This window comes from Aspergillus tanneri, assembly GCF_003426965.1.
Source record: "Aspergillus tanneri strain NIH1004 chromosome Unknown AapTan_2_pilon_pilon_pilon, whole genome shotgun sequence".
NCBI lineage: Eukaryota > Fungi > Ascomycota > Eurotiomycetes > Eurotiales > Aspergillaceae > Aspergillus > Aspergillus tanneri.
In genome coordinates this window covers 5631806-5653869 of record NW_022984629.1, presented here as the reverse complement: position 1 = coordinate 5653869, position 22064 = coordinate 5631806, and the positions used below count along the sequence as shown (strand labels likewise).

Here is a 22064-nt window from a genome sequence, read left to right as displayed (position 1 = left end):
CCATTGTTGCGCTTGTTGAATGGATTTCCTAATTTGGAAGTCGAGGCCTAATGCAACCCCAGATATATCATTAATATCTCTACCTCGGGGATCTACGTAATTGCTCCACCATCTACGGAGTAATATATGGCAATTCTTTAATGGAAATACTGGGATCATTTGAACAACTGGCACACATGACAAATACCAATAATGACCCGGACCGAGGTTGTTGCCATGCAGGCAAGGGTAGCATCGAGGAGTGTCCCCGCAGCAACGCGAATGTCCCTCTGTTCATTGAACATTTATCAAGCTGTTTAGAGGATAGGGCACTCGATCCAGAGGATATCACCATGTATACCTCCGACGAGCAAGTCGACGAAGTCTACCAGACGCTGCAGGCTACCTTCCGCTCCGGTCGCACGCGCGAGATCGCCTGGAGGAAATGGCAGCTCAAGCAGCTCTGGTGGCTGCTGGAGGACAATGAGGGCCGCATCATTCAGGCGCTGCACCAGGACCTGCACCGACACGCCTTTGAATCGATTTTTGCCGAAGTACGCGCCATAAAGACCGATCTACAGCAGCACCTCCGCAATATCGACCAGTGGACAGCCGACCAGGCGCCCTCCGCCGGCTTTGTCGTCAACCAGGTGCTGCGCCCGACCATCCGCTATGAGCCTCTCGGCGTCGCTTTGATCGTTGGGCCCTGGAACTTCCCCGTCTCTCTGCTGATCCAGCCCCTCATGGCCGCCATCACCGCCGGATGTGCCGTGCTGCTGAAACCCTCCGAGGTCACCGTGGCGACCCAGAACCTGCTAGTCGACCTGATCCCCCAGTACCTGGATCCTACGGCCATCCGCGTGGTCACTGGAGGCGCTGCTGAGACGACCCGTCTGATGGCGCGCAAGTTCGACCATATCTTCTTCACCGGGTCAGTCGGCGTGGCGCGCCACGTCGCAGCGGCGGCGGCCAAACATCTGACGCCGACGACGTTGGAGCTGGGAGGCCAATGTCCGGCCATCGTCACGGCGACGGCCGACATCGAGGCGGCGGCGCGCGAGATTGCCTGGATCAAGTTCTTGAATTCCGGCCAGATCTGTCTGTCCGTAAACCATGTGTTTGCTCATCCCGCAGTGGAGGAGCAGCTGATCCGGCGCATGACCTTCCACTTCAATCAATTCTTCCGCGAGGGGGCAGATGGCATGACGAGGATCGTGAACCAGAAGAACTTTGATCGTCTGCAGGGTCTCCTGGAGAAGAGTGGCGGTCGCGTCGAGACGGACGCGCCAGTGCAAGGAGGCTCTCCGCGCCAGTTGCCTCTCTCCGTGGTGTCCAACGTGGACATGGCTGATCCTCTGCTGTCTGAGGAGTTGTTCGGTTCCATTTGTCCCGTCGTGCGTGCATCCACCCAGGAGGCCATCGATTCTATCAATAAGTAGGTATCCTTTGTTCAATGGGTTCGGGATTATGGCTGACTAATCTTACAGTCTACCTCGGCCTCTGGCCTTGTACATTTACAGTCAGGATGACCAGGAAGTCGAACACGGTAAGGACGTCTCTCTCATTAGAGAGCCCTCTCGCTGACAGGATAGTCATTTCTTCCACTCTATCCGGCGGCGTCACCGTCAACGGCGTCCTGGTGCACGTCGCCATCCCGGAGGCTCCATTCGGGGGCGTGGGAGATTCTGGCCATGGCTACTACCACGGAGAATGGGGATTCAAGACGTTCTCGCACATGCGCACCATCGCTCGACCACGACCGCTATTCCGCAAGGTTTCCTCGCTCGTCATGCCGCCGTACTCTACGGAGGGGTTGAAGTGGCTGCGCGTGCGGGATGGGATGGGACTGAAGCGAGAATGGAGTTTGGAGGACGAGAGGAAACTCCAGCGTCGGAGTGCGCTCTCTAGGTTGGCATCGCGGTTCGGCACAATTGCCGTGTTGTTTGTCAGTCTGGCACTGGCGGATTTTAAGACAGGTCGGTTGGGAATGCTGCGTCGTGTGCAGCGCTTGATCGAGCTTGTTCGTCAATGGAGACTGTAATTTATGAGAAATTATCAACATGGAAATTATCAACATGGAAACATTCAGCTGTCTAAAACCCATGGCTCTACTCTCTGTCAGCATTAATGGGCATTTCATGTACTTTACTATAGTTATTGATAAAATCCAAGATCCATTGGAATCTAGCCGGTAAACGTGATTTAACGCAATTTCTCACTCAATCACATCAATTTTGAATAAAATATGCTAGATGCCATACAAGCACAGCTTGCGAATTAACCGTACTTGAGTGCAATGCTGTATCCTGGCGATCTTGAGCGTGCCTGAAACAAAAAAAAAAAGTCACGACCGATCTCCCGAGGCAACCCGAGTACGGGATACGCTAGTCCGTATCCAGTGACTTGTCCGACAACGGCGCCATTCCCCTTCGGGACATCCACGTCTTCCTGTCAGTCGGGGATTTTGGTCTCCGTCAACGTACATCCATCGTGATCATCTCATTAACATCTCTCTCCGGATTTCGGACTTCCGGATATCATGGCGGAAAGGACTCTCTCACGAAACTCCTTTCGTCCTCGTGCCGTACGTTCGGTCGCTCCCATTCCCCAGCCCATTCTATAGCAAAGAGTTGATCAACACCAGTGTGACAATTGCCGAATACGAAAGGTAGATCATCTAAACTCTATCATTTCCTCGGGCTAACAAAGACAGATCAAATGTGACAAGGTTATTCCTTGTTCTAGCTGTGGTGCTTTGAAAATCCCTTGTAAAGTTGCAGGGGTAACCCAGAGTGTTTCGGAACCCCGACGGAGTGCTCTCGATCAATATCAGTAGTACTATCTCGCTCCAAATACATTGCTCCAATGGCTGACCACATACAGTGAAGACAAATTTGATGCCATCCAGGAGCAGCTGGCTGCGATCCAGCAATCTCTCAGGCAGGTCAATCAGTCACCATCACATGCAGCAGTGCCTCGTCCTGTGTCCTCAACTCAGGGCGTGCCACCATTTGAAGGGCAGTCCTCATTTCACCATGAGTCAATTCTAGCCAAAGACGCTGCTTTTTCCGCGGTCGCTGGGTCGCAAGGGCGACCACTTGATGACCATGTATCTGCTGCTCTTTCGACCTTGACCCACAGTCTTAATCGAAATCCTACCACATCTGAGGATCAACCAACAACGGCAGACAAAGTCGCTGCATTCTCTGCATCGAAGGAGCATCTACTGCCAGTCGACCTTGCGGTTTCTGTAGTGAAGACCGTCAAAGGTTCGTCTTTTCCCTGTACTACTTCGACTCCAAATGACAAGTTATAGCCCAACCCCCATTCTTCCTGGTTAGCCACTCGTGTAGGGACTTGCTGCAGATCGAGTCTCTCTGCCAATCGCTTTACTTTCCACTCCAATCAGTTCCAGCCGGCTCGCTTACGCTCTTGCACGGTCTTTTCTACTACATTATACGGGATTATCTATACCAAGGACATCCAGACCTTGCGCGGTTCGACCTTGCTTCGAGTATGGAATTTTGCGAGCGTCATTTCTCTTTAGGCCTGAACAGTTACGATATGGTGACTACACCAACCTTGGAAAAGGTTCAGGCTTTGTGGCTTGGAGTAAGAGGCTTCCTTAGGACCCCCGACTCGACGCTAAAGGCCACAGGTAATCAAAGCTCAAGAAGAGTTCGACATTCACCGTTGCTGGACGTATCTATCACTAGCGTTTAACATGTGCCAAACAATGGGATTTCATCGCAGTTCCACGCTGAAGGGTGACATGTCGTCTGCAGCCGAGGCAAAGCGCCATGTTTTTTGGGCACTCTACACGATCGACAAGAATGTTTCATTAAATTTGGGATTCCCCTCGCACTTCCAGGATCATGATATTGACGCCGATCTGATCAAACCTTCCAGTAACCCTAGTCAACGTCCATGGGATCTCATGGCCCTCGTTACCATTGAATTCGCGACAATTCAAGGGCGCATCTTCGATCAACTGTATTCCATCTCCGCCAGCACAGGGACCGATGAGAAAAGAAGCCGAGCGGTACAGCAGTTGTCGCTCGACCTGATTGCCGTTCGAGACAAACTCCTTGCAGTGTGTTCTGCATCTCTGATTAATTGAGCCTTCGGCTGATAGCTGCTGTAGATTGATGTCAGCTCAGGGCTGTACGCCGATTCTCTGCATGGCATGGCAGCCTGTGCCGACTTCATTGCCTACTCCGAAATGACCGTTATTTATCGGGCCCAATCTCGACCCAACGATGCCATGGCAATATCGTCCCAATGTTACGAGACCGCGACAATGGCGTTGCTAAGCCACCTCAAATGTTTCGATTTCTTCCGAGGCCGCCAGACGCATAAACAAATGGAATATGTGAATTGGTTAGTGGCTGACCTAGCTTTCTGTCCCTGTGACTGACCCAGCTAGGATTTTACTCTACCCATCATTTGCTCCATTTGTTATTGTTTTTACACATGCCGTCGTGACTTCAAGTACCACAGACCTCGCCCTCTTGCAGGATACAGTCCGATCTTTGGATCTCGTCAAAGGTCTTTCTCGAGGCTCAATGCATCTCTATTCTATCTGCGAAGCGTTCGCGAAGACCGCGCAGGTTCTTGTCGACACGCGCCAGACCGTGACCGGACTAGAGCACCATCAGGACGGGTCTCTGGTTGTTCCTGTGACGACCGATGGTCCTGGAAATATTGCCTTGCCGGATGTTCAGTGGCCAGAGAATACGTTCGATTCAATGAACCAGGAAGACATTTCCATTTTTCTAAATGACTTTATTGGAACAGGACGATCTGTGATGGACATGCTGAACTCGAATTACTTGAATGATATGTTCCGTTAAGAATGGGCCATCGTTTATACAACGATGGTAACTACTCTAAACCATTTGACACACTCGACCTAAATCTAAGGCTAGCTTCCAGGTGACGATTTCACCAATTAAATGACATACTTTTATCATCAGCTTGTGCTCGGCCCAAATGGTTTTTAACTTACCGGAATAAATAGGTACGGAACTCGCCGCTCGTACTCCAGCCAGGCCTCTCCGTACCTTTCCCGACAACGCTGGATATCCCGGCGAGCGCGGTGGATGATCATCACCGAGAAAAACACGGCATAGAACCAAGGGAATGGCGAATTAAACCCAGTGATTAAGCCCCATGACATGGCAAAGAACCAGTCACATGTATAATGGACCTTGCGGGCCATTCCATCTAGAGTTTGTCAGCTACGCAAGAGAAAATATGGTAGGTACAACCTACACCAGCCGCTGCAAAGGATCGAATCTCCGGTCTCTGTCCGAATTGTCTGGGGATGCTTGACAAATTTCCATGGAAGTTGAGGGAATGTCTTGCGATCGACCACAACGCCTCGCTCCTGCGCCCGGAAGAAGTTCTTCTGGCTGTTGCACGTATCCCAGACCCAGTACATGAAAAGATACATGACTACAAGAGCCAACAGAGCCATCGGGGACCATCGGTATGTGGACGGATGATGGGAGGCCAGATACAGCGTGCAGTGACAGTAGCTCATTGGAACGCCCGCTAGGTTCCAGAAAATGAGCATGAAGCCCCATTTCTCATGGAACATATCCCTGTGTACCGGTCAGCACGAGACAACAATGCGATCTTGAAGGGCTTACCAGCTGGTGATGATTAGCTCCTCCCCCTTGGCGCAGGCATTGCCGTAGAGGAAGTGTGCCATCAAGATAAACGCCACTTCCCCGGACACATAGCCAAAGTCCTCCCACTGTTTGAGGGCCGTTGCCAAGGACAGCAGGAACAATATATACCAGGGGATGCGGACTTCGAAGAACATCTTCATGTCCAGCCACCGAAACAGACGAGGGTTCAACTCGGCACCCACGAAGAAATCATAGATATGTGATCCCGTCATGCGGTGGCTTGCACCGCGGGCGAGAGCTGACACATATGCAACCACTGACACCAGATATCCGGAACAGATAGCCACTGACATGAGCGGTCCAAACTCCGTGATCAACGTATCCAGTCGGAAGAGACCCGTGAAGTGAAGAGTCAATGCGGCTGCAATCGTCATGTACCAGGAGGACACGGCGGAGCAGTAGTAATCCAGTTGTTTCCCGTTCAGATGAGGCAGACGTTTTCCTTTCCCATATACCCCTGGAAGGTACAGGTATCCGATTCCTTCGAGAATGAGAAAGACCCAGTACATAGCCCATGCTTTCCGATGCGGGAAAGCGTGTGTATAGGCGAGATCGACCAGGTGGGATAGAAAAGGCCCGATACCTTCACCTTCCACGGGCATCGGGGCCCGGCCATCATAGAAGGTGGCTCCAATGTACATGTAATACATGAGCAATGGGAACACCAACATGATGGCAAGCGCCCCGAGAGCCCCTCCAAATTCAAACCCGGGGTCTAATTCGGTCTGTTCATTTGTTTTGTTGGAAGTCTTGTCCGATTTCGGGAAACGATGGCGAGGCATTTCGCTGCGCATGGCGTGTGGCTTGTGTCAGTCCTGACTTTCTTGGACTTAATATTGGCATTTTATATAGTCAACTCACCCCTTGGCAGCAGAGATATCGCCCGACATATCTGCCATATGCTGAATTCGTATAGGATTAAGTACAATCTTTTGGTTAATTTTTTTTACTAAATGCCATGCCTTTGTTCGATTAAATAGAGCTGGTCCGTTGGCCGCCCGCCACGATACCGTGGCCCCCGCGGTCTCCGCGGCGTGGTCCACTCTTAATGGCCCACTTTATTAGACCAAGGAAGTACCAGATCCCTTCCATAGCAGGGATTGTGCCTGATTTGTGAATTATGCTTACTTAGTAGTCCTATTCTCGTTGACTCCTTTGGCTCTGGTAACATAACAAACGCCTGAGCATCGCGGGACATCACTGGCAGGTTGCAGTAGTGTGGTCTTAAAAGTGGCTAAAATTCTGCCACCTTCGTCACCGCCTTTTTAGACCATGACAAGCCTCTTCTTGGCAGCGGTTCGGTATGGTCTCAGGCTACCCGTCGCACCGCCTCGCCGCACTTTTTGTAGTAGGGGTCGGCTATACTTCAACGAAAAAATATATTGAAAAAATCAACGAATATTGCCTAATATAAAAATGATGAAGGTATACCACGATCCTCTTGCGTATCTATAAAGAATAACGCTTTGAGTACTTAGTAATAACTGATTCAGTGCATCCCTGGCCAACACGGCAGCCAGTTTCATCAAAATTCCAGCTATCTTTATCTTCAATATTGAACGCCTCAATTTGATGCTGCAACTGATTGTACCACTGCAGCATATCTTCAATGTTCTCTGCCTCGCGTCGATCTATCTCAATTACATACCGCTTCCATTTAGTATACTGTGGATTCCGTCGTAGGAAGCGATATCCCCAGTTTTTGGAGACTCTTGGTGGTGATTTAAAGGATCGGTGTGGCCTCGTTTAAGAATTGTACTAGCAGCCTTTTGAACATCACTAATACCTAACGCGCCTAGGTCATCAAACCGATCAATATGATCATATAAAGCATCAACTGAGCAGGATTAAGAGGTTACTAGGTCGGTTTCCGCGTTGATTTGCCGCGACGGCGATGATAGGATACACCATATTGACGCGCAATTTCTGACAGATTAACGCGCGAATTTTCGCCTTTTTTTAATTGTATTCCTGTACGGTCTTCTGAATAATATTATCCTCTACTTTATATGTTGATTCCATGATTGTGGTACTTCAAAAGTCGCAAAAAAACGATTTTTTCGTGTAGCGGACCCCCTACTGTAAAACGGCGGGGGAGGGGCGACCGGTAGGTAAACAACAAGCCTAGTGGAATAAATAAGGCACTGGGTGACCATGGACGGGCTATCCATGTTACTTGTGCTATTTGGAACATCTTATGGAAATGAATAAACGTGTCCTATCCCCGAGGTTATTAAACACGTTGACCACCAATTAGTCTCCCTTGTCTACTTCTATTACAGGAAATGGCTATTTGTGAGGACCCAAGTCCAGCTGCGCAGTGGTGCTGAGTTTTATCATTACGCCACAGCCAAAAAGGCGCAAATCGAAGTCCAATGGTCATCGAGCTCAGCGTACCATATAGTAAGGTCAGGTCCGTAACACTATTTACCCTTCACGCTGATCTTCTTCCAATTATTGGGACCGTCTTGGGTTGGAGTAACCAGTAGTGTTAAAGTTATAGGTGACAGTTTTGGTTCGCAGCATTAAAAAGAAACACAAGAGCTGTAGGGCGGAACAGCCAGTTGCATACCAGGGTCACCATCCTGAAAGCAGCGCGGTATGTGAGAGTGCAAGCAAGGACGAGAAGACCGCTGCGCCATCCCATGGGAAATATTCCCGAGTATTCTCACCGATAGGCAGAGAAATGCGACTAGCTCCTAACCATTCGAATCAGACCGGACTTCGGTCGAACTAGAATGGGGCAATAAAGTTATTAATCTTCACGTGCCTGGGAATACAAGCTAAGAGGGGAAATTTTTATCCAAGCCACAAAAATTTCCCTTGATGCTTGTTTAGTGTAGGTTTCACAGGAAGTCACTATGTTCTGACTTTTCCCTATTAGTATTAGTGTACATTCCAAACAAGTAGTACTTATTTTTACCCAGTCTTCCGGTCTAGTTAAATATTCCAACTGTTCTATTTACCTTCGCCTTGCAGCTTTGTATCTGATTGTCTCATTTGATTCCACTGGAGTTACTAAGCTTCGCTAAGTCTAGCCAAGTATGCGCTAAAACCAAACTAGTAATATTACACATCGCTGATATATGCCTGTATATACATTTCAGAACACCTATTTTCAACAATCAGTCTAGAATCGCCCTCCGATTGCTATATATATTCCAACCAGTATTCCGTTTCATTTTTAGTCTGAGACATTGCTGCATGCAGGCCCGTCATCGTGAAGCTTTCTAAAATGGGCGAAAATAAGGTATTTGCAGTAACAGGCAAGCTCCCACTTCTTCAGCGTCGGGATCCACTGGACAGATATTCCGGTGCTCCGGTTTTTTTATCTGCTTTAGGGAATGCTTGTAGTCGGCTTCTTTTTAATGCTTTACCATGAGAGGTATAGTTCCATTCCGGTCATTAATCCGATACTTATCCACGTTAAGGGGTACGAGGCAAGAGCTAAGATGTTTATATTTCGTCGGCCTATGAATCGTGACACGCCTCCCGTCGAGCCTGTTGGTGTTATTGAGCCGACTCTGAAGGAGAAGGGCTCTGCTGCTGGAGTTTCGACAGCCGTGCGGCCCGAAGTGTAGGGTTTAATAAGGGGAATTTATATATGTTTGGCCTGATTTAGTTACTTTTGGATTCAGGGTGACTGGTACTCGGAGGGTGAATGTAAGTATGCATAATAAATAAGTAGACTAATTGAAACAATGGAACTGCATTCATACTATGTGAGACCCTCCTTGGGCACCTTCAAGGTCATCCTGCAGACAGTTCTTGAGTGCGGTATAGTTAATGGGGGAAGGAAAAATGGTTCTGCTGTTAACTAGTTAACTAGCTAAACTAAGTTAATCTAACGTATTTTACAGATTGGTAAAATCCATCCAAGCAATTATTAGCTGTTCTTCTCGCCTCTCACTCACAGTAAAAGGCGCTATATAATAGAGGTTAGTCCCTCTTCCCTTCTTCCAGCACGGTCCTTAGCCCTTACCTTGACAAGTATCACCCTTACCGGAACCTCCAACGCTGCATGTTACAATAGCCAACAAAGAAATCATCATCTTCATGGTACAAACACTGAAACAGAGCATTGCCCGGGTTTTCCACTCCTCTGACAGTATGTATCTGGCGTTGATGTCGCTGAAGCATCAAAAGAATATCAGCTGTTGGGATGTCCGCCAAATCAGGATTTCCTATTCCAGCTAAGCGCTGCAGTGACCTCGTAGTGCCATGAGTAGGTCATCGATATTTGAAGTATGGGCATTATTCACTTTAACTGGCGAATATAGTTTATCCACATAGATCACGGCGTTACACCACCCCTGATCTACTCTCCACGTGTTCCATGGTCGCTGCAGCCATGTGGATCCTCAGGTATACAATTCCAAGGAATTTGAGCTCTCCACATCCGGGGCGATGGTCATGCTTTCGCATAACACAGTGCGAATGTTGCATTGAAAACACAAAAACTGGAAAACGGTGTCTGAAATGGAATTCTGCGCTGGTTAACTCTTAGCTGTCGACTCTGTGGGAGATGTATTCAATGATTTGTGGGTGCGTGGGTCTGGGTTTGCCGAGCCCTGGGAGAAGTTTGGCCCCACGAAGCAGTTCCTTAGGACTCATGTTTGCATCAGACCCTTTCAAGCACCAAGGAAAAAAAAAAAAAAAAAAAACCTATTTCTTAAATCCAGTTTTTTATTATCGGACAATGCCGGGCTCTGGTAAGGTAGAATTGAGGATGTGCACCAATAGATGACCTCTGTTGATGTAAATACCATTCGTCCCCCATCCCAGTACCAGCCCAGGTATCAAATTACAAGTTCCCTATATTATAGAATTCAAATTTTATCCGTCAGGCCTATAACCAGACCCTGAACGGCGTAGTCATCTACCGGTAGGCGTTCTTCAATCTGCAACTGGATTGCCTTTGCCGAACCCCTCAAGAACCAGCAACCGCAATCCTCGGCTCGCTTGACCAACAATGCTGCCCAATGGGCTAGCACAACAAGAGCAGCTGGGCTTTGGCGTAAAACCATATCGTGAAAGTATTCTGGAATCTTGATCAACCATATCGCCATAGCCTCACACGCCGCTGCCACATCATCAGACGCGAAGCTAATGTTACAGCATTCAGCTAGAACTGCAGTTGCTGAGAGCGTGACCAAAACGTCCTGCACATTCTCTGGTTTTCCCAATCTCTCTGCCATGCGAGAAGGGAGCACCCGAAGGACGTTGAATATGCTTGAGGGTGTCTTGCCAGAGGAGGGAAATGCACCGAAGTTTCCAGTATCTATTGATCTAGAAGTTGATTTGCCATTGTCTTCCATATCTTGGATGCTATGTTCAGAGACCATTAGGCTCCGAATGGTCGTTATGATGGACTGTAGGTCAGAAGGAGCCACCAGCTCGGGGATGACCACTTCATCATATGCGGATTTGGTCCATGCCCAGTGTGCACAACGTAGCACGCATCTTAGTTGCCAGCTTATTTTCCAAACCTCCTCGTCAACCCCAAGGTCGATATCATTATTTGGCGTCTCGAAACCGGCAGAGAATTCAGCAAAAAATTGCGTCGATCTCCTTTGATGGACGTGGGCGATTGTCGTGTCGTCCGCGAGTGAGGCCAAATGACACGCGGAAACAGCTAATAGACCGCACATCAGCCATTGTCGCTGGAGGGCTTGAAGAACAATGTCTATTTGCCAGTAGTGTGCTACCGATTGTTGGACATTGATGCTAGAAGGAAGCGTGAGTCTTGTCGTGGTTGTAAAATGGTAAAAATAAGACAGCGTTTCCAGGTCAAGGTGAACTGGAGAAGGTCCTGGAGCTTCCCGGGGTGTTGGTACATGAGATAGCAACGACGGTTGAGTATCCGTAATATACTCCTCATCATTAGCGCGGAGATCATCGTCGTCAGCATCATTATCATTATTTGTATGATTTGGGTCATTATCTTCATTAATAGTAGTGGGGGAGGCCGGTGACGTAACCTCGAAATAGCGAAGCTTGGTCCCGCGGAAGAATGTCTGAAGTTTGGCAGGGCGGGCGAACGAGGACTTTGGAGGATTGTTAAGGCCATGGATTTCGCTCCAGTGGCGTCTCATGCGCTTGGAGCTGGCACAGAGATTTCCACACCTGGTACAGCGATAGCCGGATATGATGGGCAGACCGTCGACGGGTGGAGACGCTGGGGTGGGCAGAGGTACATCCTCGGGCTCGAACAGGTAGAGTTCAGAAATATATGACAGTAATCGTTGTCTTTCCTCACGATAGATCTTGTGTCGGAGCAAGTGGCTTTGCAGGGCGTTTTTCTGAATGCCGTACTGGCATTCTCGACAGATGAGCACGCCGTATCTCGCGTTGAACTCGAGTAGATTCCGTGGGCCGAGTCTTATTGCTGACATCATACGAGGTGACAATGATCCGTGTTGAAGGCGCTGATGTAGAGAGGTGGCTAAGAGCCGGTAGTTACTTACGGACACGTATGACAAATAGCCTCGTAGAGAAACACTAACGAATTGCACTGCCCACGCCCAGCTAGTAGCGCGGAGTTGTACGGGCCATTATACAAAATCCTGGAAATAAAGAACTATTACTACTACTAATATAAATTTTATGCTATATTGAACTTTTAATGGCCATGACGTGAGCTAATGAGTCTTAGTGGAACCGTATATCGTGTTCTCTTGGAACGGTATATGTGGTTCTAGCTTAGTTACTATATAGACGCTTACTAACTATACAGAATACACTATCTAGGGTCCGCTTTAAAATTGCATCTACAATCAGATATGCATCGACCTATTTAATCCCGGTACTGTCTGCAAACCAGCATGTCTTCTGTATTAACGCCCACCACCCTTCTTCCTGTATCGACTTTTATAAACCACCCATCAGCCAGACCCCATAATAGGCATATTTCTCTATCCACCTACCAAAGAAGAACGAAAAATGGGACCAGCAAACCAAGCCGCATGGCTCGTCAAACCCAAAACCCCCCTACAAGTTAGCGATGCTCCTTTGCCCACAGCGGGACCTGGAGAACTGGTTGTAAAGAATGCCGCCATCGCCATCAACCCGCTCGATTGCCATATGCAGGACTCGGGCGTCTTCATACAGCAGTGGCCTGCTATATTTGGCTGTGACGTCGCCGGCGAGGTGTACGAAGTGGGATCGAACGTGCAGCGTTTTAAGAGAGGGGATCGAGTCATTGGGTCCGTTCATTGATACCTCTCCTTACCAAAGTACCCTGGACTAAAACTGACTTCGTCTAGACATGCCATCAACTTGGCCAGTGGCCAGCCCCAGGATGGCGCTTTTGCTTCGTATACAGTCGTCTCTGCCGACAAAGCAGCTATTCTTCCTGAGGCCATCTCTTTCACTGATGGTGTCGTGGTGCCATTTGCGCTGGAGGCGGCGGTTTGCGCGCTCTCCCTCAAGGTTCCCGGTGTGGCCATGCCTGGCGTCCCTACCCCAGCCCTGGGCTTACCATATCCCTCGCTACAGCAAGTAGCACCCCTGTGTAAGACGATCGTCGTGTACGGTGGCTCGTCGTCCGTCGGCTCCATGACAACGCAGCTTGCCACAGCCGCTGGAATCTACGTTATCTCCATCGTGGGTGCACACAACTTTGACTTCAGCAAGCGCTGTGGGGCGGCACAAGTCTTTGACCATAAGGACCGTTCGGTCGTCGATAAGGTTGTCGAAGCCATCGGTAAATCCAGCCAGTCAGAGTTCGTCGGTATTTTTGACGCCATCTCTACTCCTGAGACGTACGCGAATGACCTCGCCATTCTCGCTAAGCTGGGTGGGGGTCATCTTGCCTGCGTACATCCTCCTCCTGCGGATGTGCCTGCGAATATAAAGGCTGGTATGATCTTTGCTGTGAACGACATCGCGACGCCCGTCTGGAGGGAATATGTTACGCCAGCGCTGCGGGTTGGAAAGCTGCAGTGTCTTCCGCCGCCAACTATCGTCGGTAAGGGCTTGGGGTTCATTCAAGATGGGCTGAAGAAATGCAGGACCGGTGTTAGTGCGACAAAACTAGTGGTGGAATTATAGATAGACTAAGTCTGCTCATAGATGGTCAGGACAGCTACTCAGTCAGTGCTCGCCATACGGGGATAGTGTTTCGTTCTAAATATTATAACATAGGACTCGTTACTCAAGGGTATACAAATACGCTCATTACTGTGTTATTTAGTTCACAGGTTCTTCCAATTGAATATCCAATGTTATCTCAACTATATCCCGGCTACATTGTTGATGTAACCCTTCTTTGTTTGAGCCTCAGGATAGATAATATAAAGGCGGGCATTGGCGCATACAACAATCTGTAAAATGGAGACTTTTATGCCCTGTTTTTTTTCTGGAACAGTTAATAATATAGCTCTAGATAAATTATAGTTTATCTAAAGTTCTAACTATTCTCAAGGCTCTGGGCACTCTGATTGCTAACACAGTCATCACGAGCGGCTACTTAATCATGCTAGAGCAGATTCGCGGTATGTATGGCTTATTATTTACAGACCATTCCCTATGTCTAATAGAGTGTAAATATCCTGCTAAAATATTACATCTGGGCAGTGCACTCACGAGCAGTGAGCATAGAACTGAGTGCTATGGTGCATCAACAACTTAGCAGATAGTGAAGTCTTAAATCACGCAGTTCAATTTATGCCTTGCTAACTTGGCAACAATGGCAGTGATGGATATACCTACCACTTTAATCTCGGCCATGACATTGAGCATTATTTGTAGAATAGTGCTACAGCTCTCTTATTATGGTAATATATGAGAATCTTATTGTTTTAATATCGAGAAAGTCTATAAAGGCATCTCTGCCTCCTCAGCATCCTACTGCCACACCCTGGTCTTACTGTTCTACAATCATTCATGGTCCAGATCCGGTTTTAAAGGGCAATTGTAGTTAACAGAGAGTCTACATTCTTTGTGTTGTCGTCCCTTCAGCATGGACTCTTCCAAAGGGCGAAAAGCCTAACTTTCGTCTACCACGCCCAGCCCCCGAAGAAGCGACCCCAATCGAACCCAACTCTTAACGCCGACTCTTGTCTGGAGAGGTCTATGAGCTCCACGAGGGAGCCGTCGAACTTGTCCAACCCATCAACGAAGAAACAAATCATATAACTAAACTTTCCTATCTCTACTAATTGCTGTACGGCATGCACGAGCTCAGACGACATCCATCGATCACCCACCGTCTGTAGAAAATGGCTGAATAATTCGCATTTGGCTGGACAGAGAGTAGGCACAAGGTCTCGGCAATGTTGGAAGAGTTTCATACAACAGTGACCGAAGCAAGCCTTCCTGGGTCATCTGAATTCCTGTGCCAGAGTTCCAGAAGAAGAATAAACCGCACAATAACTGGGAGCCAGAAGACCAGTATTATAAATGTTCCATCGTGCGAGGCTCACGGTGGACGAATTTCATTAGGGTCGACTTCCCAGCCCTGGCTTGTCAGTAATCCATTCCGGTTTCACTCTCTAGCCAGTTTGGAAAGCTCGACCATCGTGTTTTCTTTGTTTTAGTTGGTATAACTCCACTCATATGTGCGACTGAGAGCTTTAGAAATGCTCTGTTCTTGTTCCTTAATATTTGGGAAATGGGGTCAACCTAGCACCTGAGTAGTAACTCCTGAGAATTACTACACTCGTGAGCTTCAACAATTAGAGCCGACTTATTAGCAAGGCCAATATATTCCTTATTTTGCGCATATGTCTTCTCTATGGCGCGTATTAGATTAGTTTGCCACCTCTGGCTCTCTAAAAGTAGTACCCACGCTTTTGTACTCGTTCATCTCCGGGCCGAGGACTAATGCTTCAGCTGGGTTCGTCACAGCATAGTAACTACCAAATGGTTTAGCACAATATCTCACATGTCGATATGCGATGCATGCCGCAACAATACAAGGATGTTAAGGACCAATTGTTGTCTAAAAGCATCGGGTCTTCCCTGCAATGTTTCCATTTTCTGTTACCATCAATGATGATTTTGGACGAAGCCGAAGTCTATTTCATGCGTTCTACTTTTATCCTTGCTGAATTTTGGCAAGTGGGGTACCCAGCTGGCCAGATATTGATTGACATTGCTTACACATCTCTAGGAGCTCTACCTCATGGGACTCCAGTGGTCGGGTCCGAGTAGCCTGAAGGGAGTTTTCCAGCTCCTTGTTGATGGAGAGTGTCTTGCTATTTAAATATGCTATATTAACATAATCTTCAGGAAGTCCATCGGTCGAACGATGTATCTCAAGTGTCCGTGAGATTAACCAGCTCCAAAAGCCGACGAATTGCACCACACTTGCGGCAATCGCTAGCGCATTGAATGGATCTATAGCGTTAATTGGGGCAGGGAGAATAAAGAGGCAAAAGTAGAGCAGTTTCTTCCCAAGTTAAGTAGGGTAAAGTTAATGATAAGATCTGTTAACAGAGTTTGAAGCGTAAGTTAAATATGAGAAGTTCAGCCTGATTTTATCTTTCTTGGAGTCACATGAGTACTAATATAGATATAGAGGGACGCGGAAGTTATGAGCCGATTTTCTAATTATGTGTCTATTTTATTATTTACTCCTCCTTACAGGCCTAGTGTATGCAACTGTACGATTTGTAAAATTACCGTTAAATTATAAGAGAAATCAAAGTACCAGAATCAATGATAGCACAAATTCTAAGAAGTCATGCCAAAGACCATACCAAACAACCAGATGAATTATTAATTGTCTTTTTCTCTGAAACAATACCTGGTCGCCAGAAGATTTGATGCAAACCGGCCAGACTGATTATAGGGGTGGGATTTTGTGATAACTTGACCGGACATCCTTTTTTTTTTTTTTTTTTTTGAGATATTGATGATCTTGCTCCTTGATGAGTTGGTGCGGCTGAGGGACCAGAATATGGCCACTATTCATTGACCAATTACAGGCAAGTTGACTACAGTAAGTTATATATAAGTCACCAGTTATCTTGATTGTTTGTCTATGCCAACTTTGACTATCCCTAATCTTGGGAGAGAAAAGTGCACGCTGGTTTTGGCCCAGAATGCTATCCATTCAGCGAAGACATATATTTGTACTTGTAAGAGGATATCCGAAAAATTTACAGACCTGGATTCCGTCCGCTGTCATTGCTGTGGATGTACCCCACCTGCTTTGGCCTTAATGCCGAGGACGCGACTCACATTGACAGAATATTTGCCTTAGATATAATACTAGCACTAGGGTGACTAGTCAGCATGAACCAGACTTTGCTCTGGAAAAAAGTTCTAAAGATTCTAGGAATCCTGTATCTCAGCGACTACTAAGAGATAGAAATCCTGGGTGGACAGAATCAAATTGTTAAAAACTGTTTAGCCAACAGTTTCCTATAGGTCTAACTTATAACTTTAACCTAATTTAAAGATTTATGATGCTTACAATGGTTAGTTGAAAAAGTTCCCAACTTGTTAGACTTCCTGCCCAGAAATCTGCCGGAGCCTAGATTGCGGTGACATAGAATTCTCAGGTCCCCAATTTCAGGGTGTTTAATATGTTCTATATTTAAGATCGATGACCGGTATGTTCGGGATCACCTGGCGTAATTCATCGACGCCGGCGACTGGGCCCACTATACAATTCATGGACCCGAAGTTGCGCTGACGAGGCTGCGCGGACTCCAGGTCTACAGGCAGGACTTTGGAACCGTACTGGGCGAGTCGTGGACTTTGAGGCGCTACCGTATAGGAACCCTGAAACTTGATGAAACTTGCACTATTAAGCCGCGTCGTGTTGTCGATCCTTCATGGGGAGTGGGAGTAACCTTAAGCAGGGAGGACATGGCTTGTTTGAGGAAGGATGCACTGTTTCGGTGGCCGGTGGAGGGGGAGTCTTACCCACAGATTTTTGAGCCTGTTCAGTAGTTATTTTATTCTTCTCTCTGGACCTCTACTAGCCATTGCGTATAAGCTGAAAATAAAAGACTTTACGGTGTAGGGCGGGGTTTATGGGCAGGGGGAAAATCAGGTATGTCGTATCAATTGCGTACTTGTTTTACGCATACATGCTTTATTATTTTGAGAGCGAAGGTGTCCAAATGAGCTCAGAGATATTGAGTCCCGATCATTCTGGTTTGTTACTATTGTTTTTTCCTGCATGATATGCAAGATCCACCACCACTACTACTGCTGGATTGTTGCCCGCCTACGCCACAGTGGAGCAAGCTGAACAATACGCGCTCTGTTTTTGTCATAGGAGCACACAGCCGAGCTAGAATTATTGCAAGAAAAAACAAATATGTCATGCAGAAGAGCTCCACAATTGCAGCCAGAAGACAATATTTCCATGTAGGCGGGAGATAAGTCGGTGGCTGGCGGAGTTGATATCCTTGACGGCTGATCACAATTATGCACGCCTGAGGGGGAATGTGATTGTCAATCACAGCGCACTTGCTCGGAGGACCATAACAGAATAATAGTCGAACCATAATTTGTGAGAATATTCATCTTGTCCTATGGGAGATTTGTATTATAATTGTGCCCTAAAGTGCTATTCCCTACACCGCGACTGAGCATATGTGTTCCTCTTCCACTCCGTTGCTTCAAAATGAGAGTCTCTCTATGGTTAGCGAGTTTAGGTACGTATCTCGTTCTACATCCAGAAATAACGGTTCAGTCAGTGCAATTAAAAAGCTAATTTATTCTCAGTCTCCTGCACGTGGGCTCACCCGGCAGCTTTCCATCCCTCTGGACGAGATGACATCTCCTTTGCCATCACAGTGTCCTCGGCGAGCAGCTCATCCGAACCAGAGTCGCTTCTCTTCCAGCTGAAAGCACCAACCACAACAGAATGGGTGGCTCTCGCTCAGGGTGACCAAATGGCAGGCGCCAATATGTTTCTTGTCTATGCTTCTTCAACTTTGAATAATGTCACGGTCTCGCCTCGGACGGCAGTGGGCCATGTGCCTCCGTCATACAAACCAAACAGCCGCATCAAACTCCTCGCGGGGACCGGAATCAAGGATGGGATCATGACAGCAAATATTCGGTGTGACAACTGTCTTAAAGGCCAGGGGGGATCAATGGACCCGGCGAGCTCTGCCACACACTGGATCTGGGCCTACAAAGACGGATCACCAATGAACACAGACGATATTGCCATTCGAATTGGATATCATGACAGCTTTGGCCGCGTGCTGGTTGACCTGAGCCACACCCGAACCGATGCTTCCTCGCAGGACCCTTTCCTTGACGGTGACTTCAGCGCTGTTCGTCCCGCCGATGGGTTAAGTGACGCTGGGAGTCTGTCTAAAATGGCAATCGCTCACGGCTGTCTGATGGCCATCGCATTCGTTCTGCTGTTTCCGCTATTCGCTATCCTGGTCCCCCTGGGGGCGTTTATTCCTATGTCCGTAATGAAAGTCCACGCGCCTCTCCAGGGCGTTGCACTGGCAGCGGTAATCGCCGGTCTTGGACTGGGCGTCAAGATGTGGACGGCGGGCGACGCACCAATAGACGCACATCCTATTATTGGGATTGTCGCCGTCGCGGTTCTCAGTCTCTGCCAACCCGCGCTTGGGTGGCTTCAACATCGACATTTCGTCCGCACACGTAGCAAGAGCTGGTATGCCTATGGGCATAGGTGGCTGGGTCGCAGTGCGATCCTCCTCGGAGTAATCAATGGCGGGCTTGGGCTCCTTGGGGCTGGAGCCAGCTATCCAGGACCGCTTCGGAATGGTATGATTGTGTATACGGCTGTCGCGGCTGTGGTTTTCGTGGCATATATGGCTGTTCGGATTGTGATTACTATTCGTACTGCGGGTGACCGCAAGGTTGTGGATGGCGGCCCTTATGAGAATATGGATTCCGGTGATGAGTCCTAGATAGATCGATGGAGTAATACGTATTTGATAGATCGACAATGTGCTCAAACGTTGCGAAGTCCCACAAGGGGAAATGGGACATGATGCTTGGGACAGGTTTAGGTAAACTCGTTCTGACTAGCCAAAAATATATCTTGAATACTTAAGTTTTCTGGTCTCTGTTCTTCTCATCTACCTAGACATGACTGCGCATTTAGGACGAATGTCATAACTAGCCATTCTCTACCACTGGATACACCTACCATCAGTGCCACGACAATTTACAAGATCCCAGCCACATCGATGCATACACGCACGAGATCTCTCTGACTTGCACGTCGAATATAGCGTTGAAAACGCGGCCATGAGTGACAACGTAAAATTCTGAATCCCGACCTTGGTATATTGCGGTAAGATTAGTTACACGAATATCGCGTTAATGATTTGACAGATTCATGCAATCAATACATGACTCTCGGTCGCAATTCCGATCTGGACCAACGACTGATACCTATACCGGGTGGATGCCATAATAAAGGCCGATCAATCAACACTGCTGCGTTTGTCTGAGCTGGATGAATGAGAAGATAGCGTTTGTGTTATCACTCCTGTCTCGTTCAAAGAGGCTGACCGAGCTTACTAGCAAGGGTGAACCCGGATCCTCATGGAAATGTCCCCTTTCATTAGTTACTACCTAAGTGATATGTCACTTGTTGGGAATGTATCTTCCCCATTAATCCCTGTCACTATCAGCCGGCGAGCTGTAGATCAGGGTTATATGAGACGTGGTTATAGGTATGATACGTGACCACCAAGGACTTTCGTTACCGCCGTCTTCATACAACAGGACGCAATGGCCGTCGAATGATTGCATGTGTTGATTGCGGAGGCGAAAATTGGCTACCAGCCCAGACAGACCTTTATTTACTCCTCTAGGGTGCCAACTACTCAGAATGCAGCAGTCTCTGATTTATCTTGATCGCTCATATCTGGCAGTTGTGCTTAAATCTAAGCCTTCCTGCAAGTCCAAATTCAAATTAACATTGTTGGAAATCGGATGCCTAAGGCAGCTTCGGATATCCTAGTCCCGCAGCGATCTGATATATCACACTCAGGGGCTAAGGGACATGTAGACATAAGGGGGCGTTTGTCTACGCTCTCTCTCGAACATAGAAAAACATACTCACTGTGCGATACTAGATCACACGATAATAGTTCCATATACTATCTAGTCACCGCAAGCCTCACAACATACCATCTTCCCCTACACACTGCAACAAACATGACTATTCCATTTACTTCTAAGCCTTAGATTAAACGGGTCCCTCGAACTACCGACCCCGAGGCGATTTGGAACATTGTCGAGGAGAGGATGGTGGTGTTATCGTCGTGGGCTTCCTGTCCCCCGACGACCTGCAGTGATTCAATCATGACCTGGACGAGATTGCCAAGGTCGTACCTACAGCAAGAAAATTTCTACACTACGACGACCCGATCCTGAAGACTCTGAGATGGATGATTTAATTGCCAGTGCTCTCCAGATTACGTTAGTTAACTAATGTCGATGAAGTGTATTACATCATCATACCAACTCCGTCTTGGCAGACGTCCACGTGATTATATCCTAGCACGGGAGGGTTCAACAGGACAGCTTTATCGACCGAATACTACTAGTGTTTCGAGTGCTTTGAGCCTACTCAAATATGCAGTCAATCAGACAAAGCTCAGTAACCCTTTCGGTGAAGAATTGCCTCTTCTGCATAGATCGCTATCAAACGAAATGCCCCAGCTGGAGGTAAAGCGTTCAGATCTATTTACAATTTATTCAACATTCCTTGGTATGTTCTGTTCTGCTCTGGAAATTAAATGTAAAAAAGACTCGTGGTTAATATTCATAGGTGTCTTTATCGCAAGTGCTGATGAGTTTCTTGTCCTATCTACATATACTACCATCGCGTCAGAGTTCCACCAGCTCTCGGAGGGCTCATGGTTGCTGGTTGCTTATAATTTTGGATATTGTATTGCTCTGCCCATGGCGAGTGGCTTCTGTCAATTCAACATTTGGAACAGGCTGCTGACGTGTGAACAGTGCGGAACGCTGAGTGATTTATATGGTCGCAGGAATGTGCTTGTTACATCATACATCTTATTCCTGCTTGGGTGTTTTGCATCGTAAGTATAGTTCCTTGGACTGTCGATATAATTTGAGCCTCGGAAAACTGATTACATGTAGGGGGGGAAGTACTTCGTTAGTGGGATGGTGACCCTTGTTTCAATTATTATTATAGGTACCTTGCCACTGGCTAAGTGGATTGATGATGTCCTAACATGCTACAGATCTTGTCCCATCCAGGGAGGTTGCAGTGTACAGAAGCTATGAGAATGTGATGACCTTTATTGGACGTACTCTAGGAGTACCAATTGGGGGTCTCCTATCAGATACTGTGGGATGGAGATGATAATGTATACCCCTAAGAAAGAAAGAAAGAAGAAAAGGGAAGATATGGAACTAACTTCAGCCTCTAGACGTTCTTTGGTCAAGTCCCGT

The 22064-nt window shown here is 47.6% G+C and overlaps 5 protein-coding genes across 5 annotated transcripts; 3 read left to right on the top strand and 2 right to left on the bottom strand.

Annotated features, from left to right (window-relative positions):
• Positions 1–176: 176 nt before the first annotated feature.
• On the top strand, positions 177–4832 carry ATNIH1004_001773 (uncharacterized protein; the record flags this gene model as incomplete). Its single annotated transcript, XM_033566468.1, has 9 exons — positions 177–1414; positions 1467–1525; positions 1572–1955; positions 2530–2647; positions 2863–3248; positions 3296–3591; positions 3638–4072; positions 4124–4359; positions 4406–4832. 9 exons carry the CDS (start codon positions 177–179, stop codon positions 4830–4832), a joined length of 3579 nt encoding a protein of 1192 aa, XP_033432225.1.
• Positions 4833–4930: 98 nt separating this feature from the next.
• On the bottom strand, positions 4931–6565 carry erg4A (c-24(28) sterol reductase; the record flags this gene model as incomplete). Its single annotated transcript, XM_033566467.1, has 5 exons — positions 4931–4942; positions 4988–5205; positions 5254–5585; positions 5634–6461; positions 6537–6565. 5 exons carry the CDS (start codon positions 6563–6565, stop codon positions 4931–4933), a joined length of 1419 nt encoding a protein of 472 aa, XP_033432224.1.
• Positions 6566–10504: 3939 nt separating this feature from the next.
• Positions 10505–12070, bottom strand: ATNIH1004_001771 (uncharacterized protein; the record flags this gene model as incomplete). Its single annotated transcript, XM_033566466.1, has 1 exon — positions 10505–12070. The coding sequence occupies one exon, from the start codon at positions 12068–12070 to the stop codon at positions 10505–10507; it is 1566 nt and encodes a 521-aa protein (XP_033432223.1).
• Positions 12071–12617: 547 nt separating this feature from the next.
• On the top strand, positions 12618–14314 carry ATNIH1004_001770 (zinc-binding alcohol dehydrogenase family protein; the record flags this gene model as incomplete). The annotated part of the gene is made up of 4 exons (XM_033566465.1): positions 12618–12880; positions 12941–13694; positions 14101–14170; positions 14253–14314. The coding sequence occupies 4 exons, from the start codon at positions 12618–12620 to the stop codon at positions 14312–14314; spliced, it is 1149 nt and encodes a 382-aa protein (XP_033432222.1).
• Positions 14315–18261: 3947 nt separating this feature from the next.
• Positions 18262–19537, top strand: ATNIH1004_001769 (cytochrome and DOMON domain-containing protein; the record flags this gene model as incomplete). Its single annotated transcript, XM_033566464.1, has 2 exons — positions 18262–18292; positions 18363–19537. 2 exons carry the CDS (start codon positions 18262–18264, stop codon positions 19535–19537), a joined length of 1206 nt encoding a protein of 401 aa, XP_033432221.1.
• Between the last annotated feature and the right edge of the window lie 2527 nt (positions 19538–22064).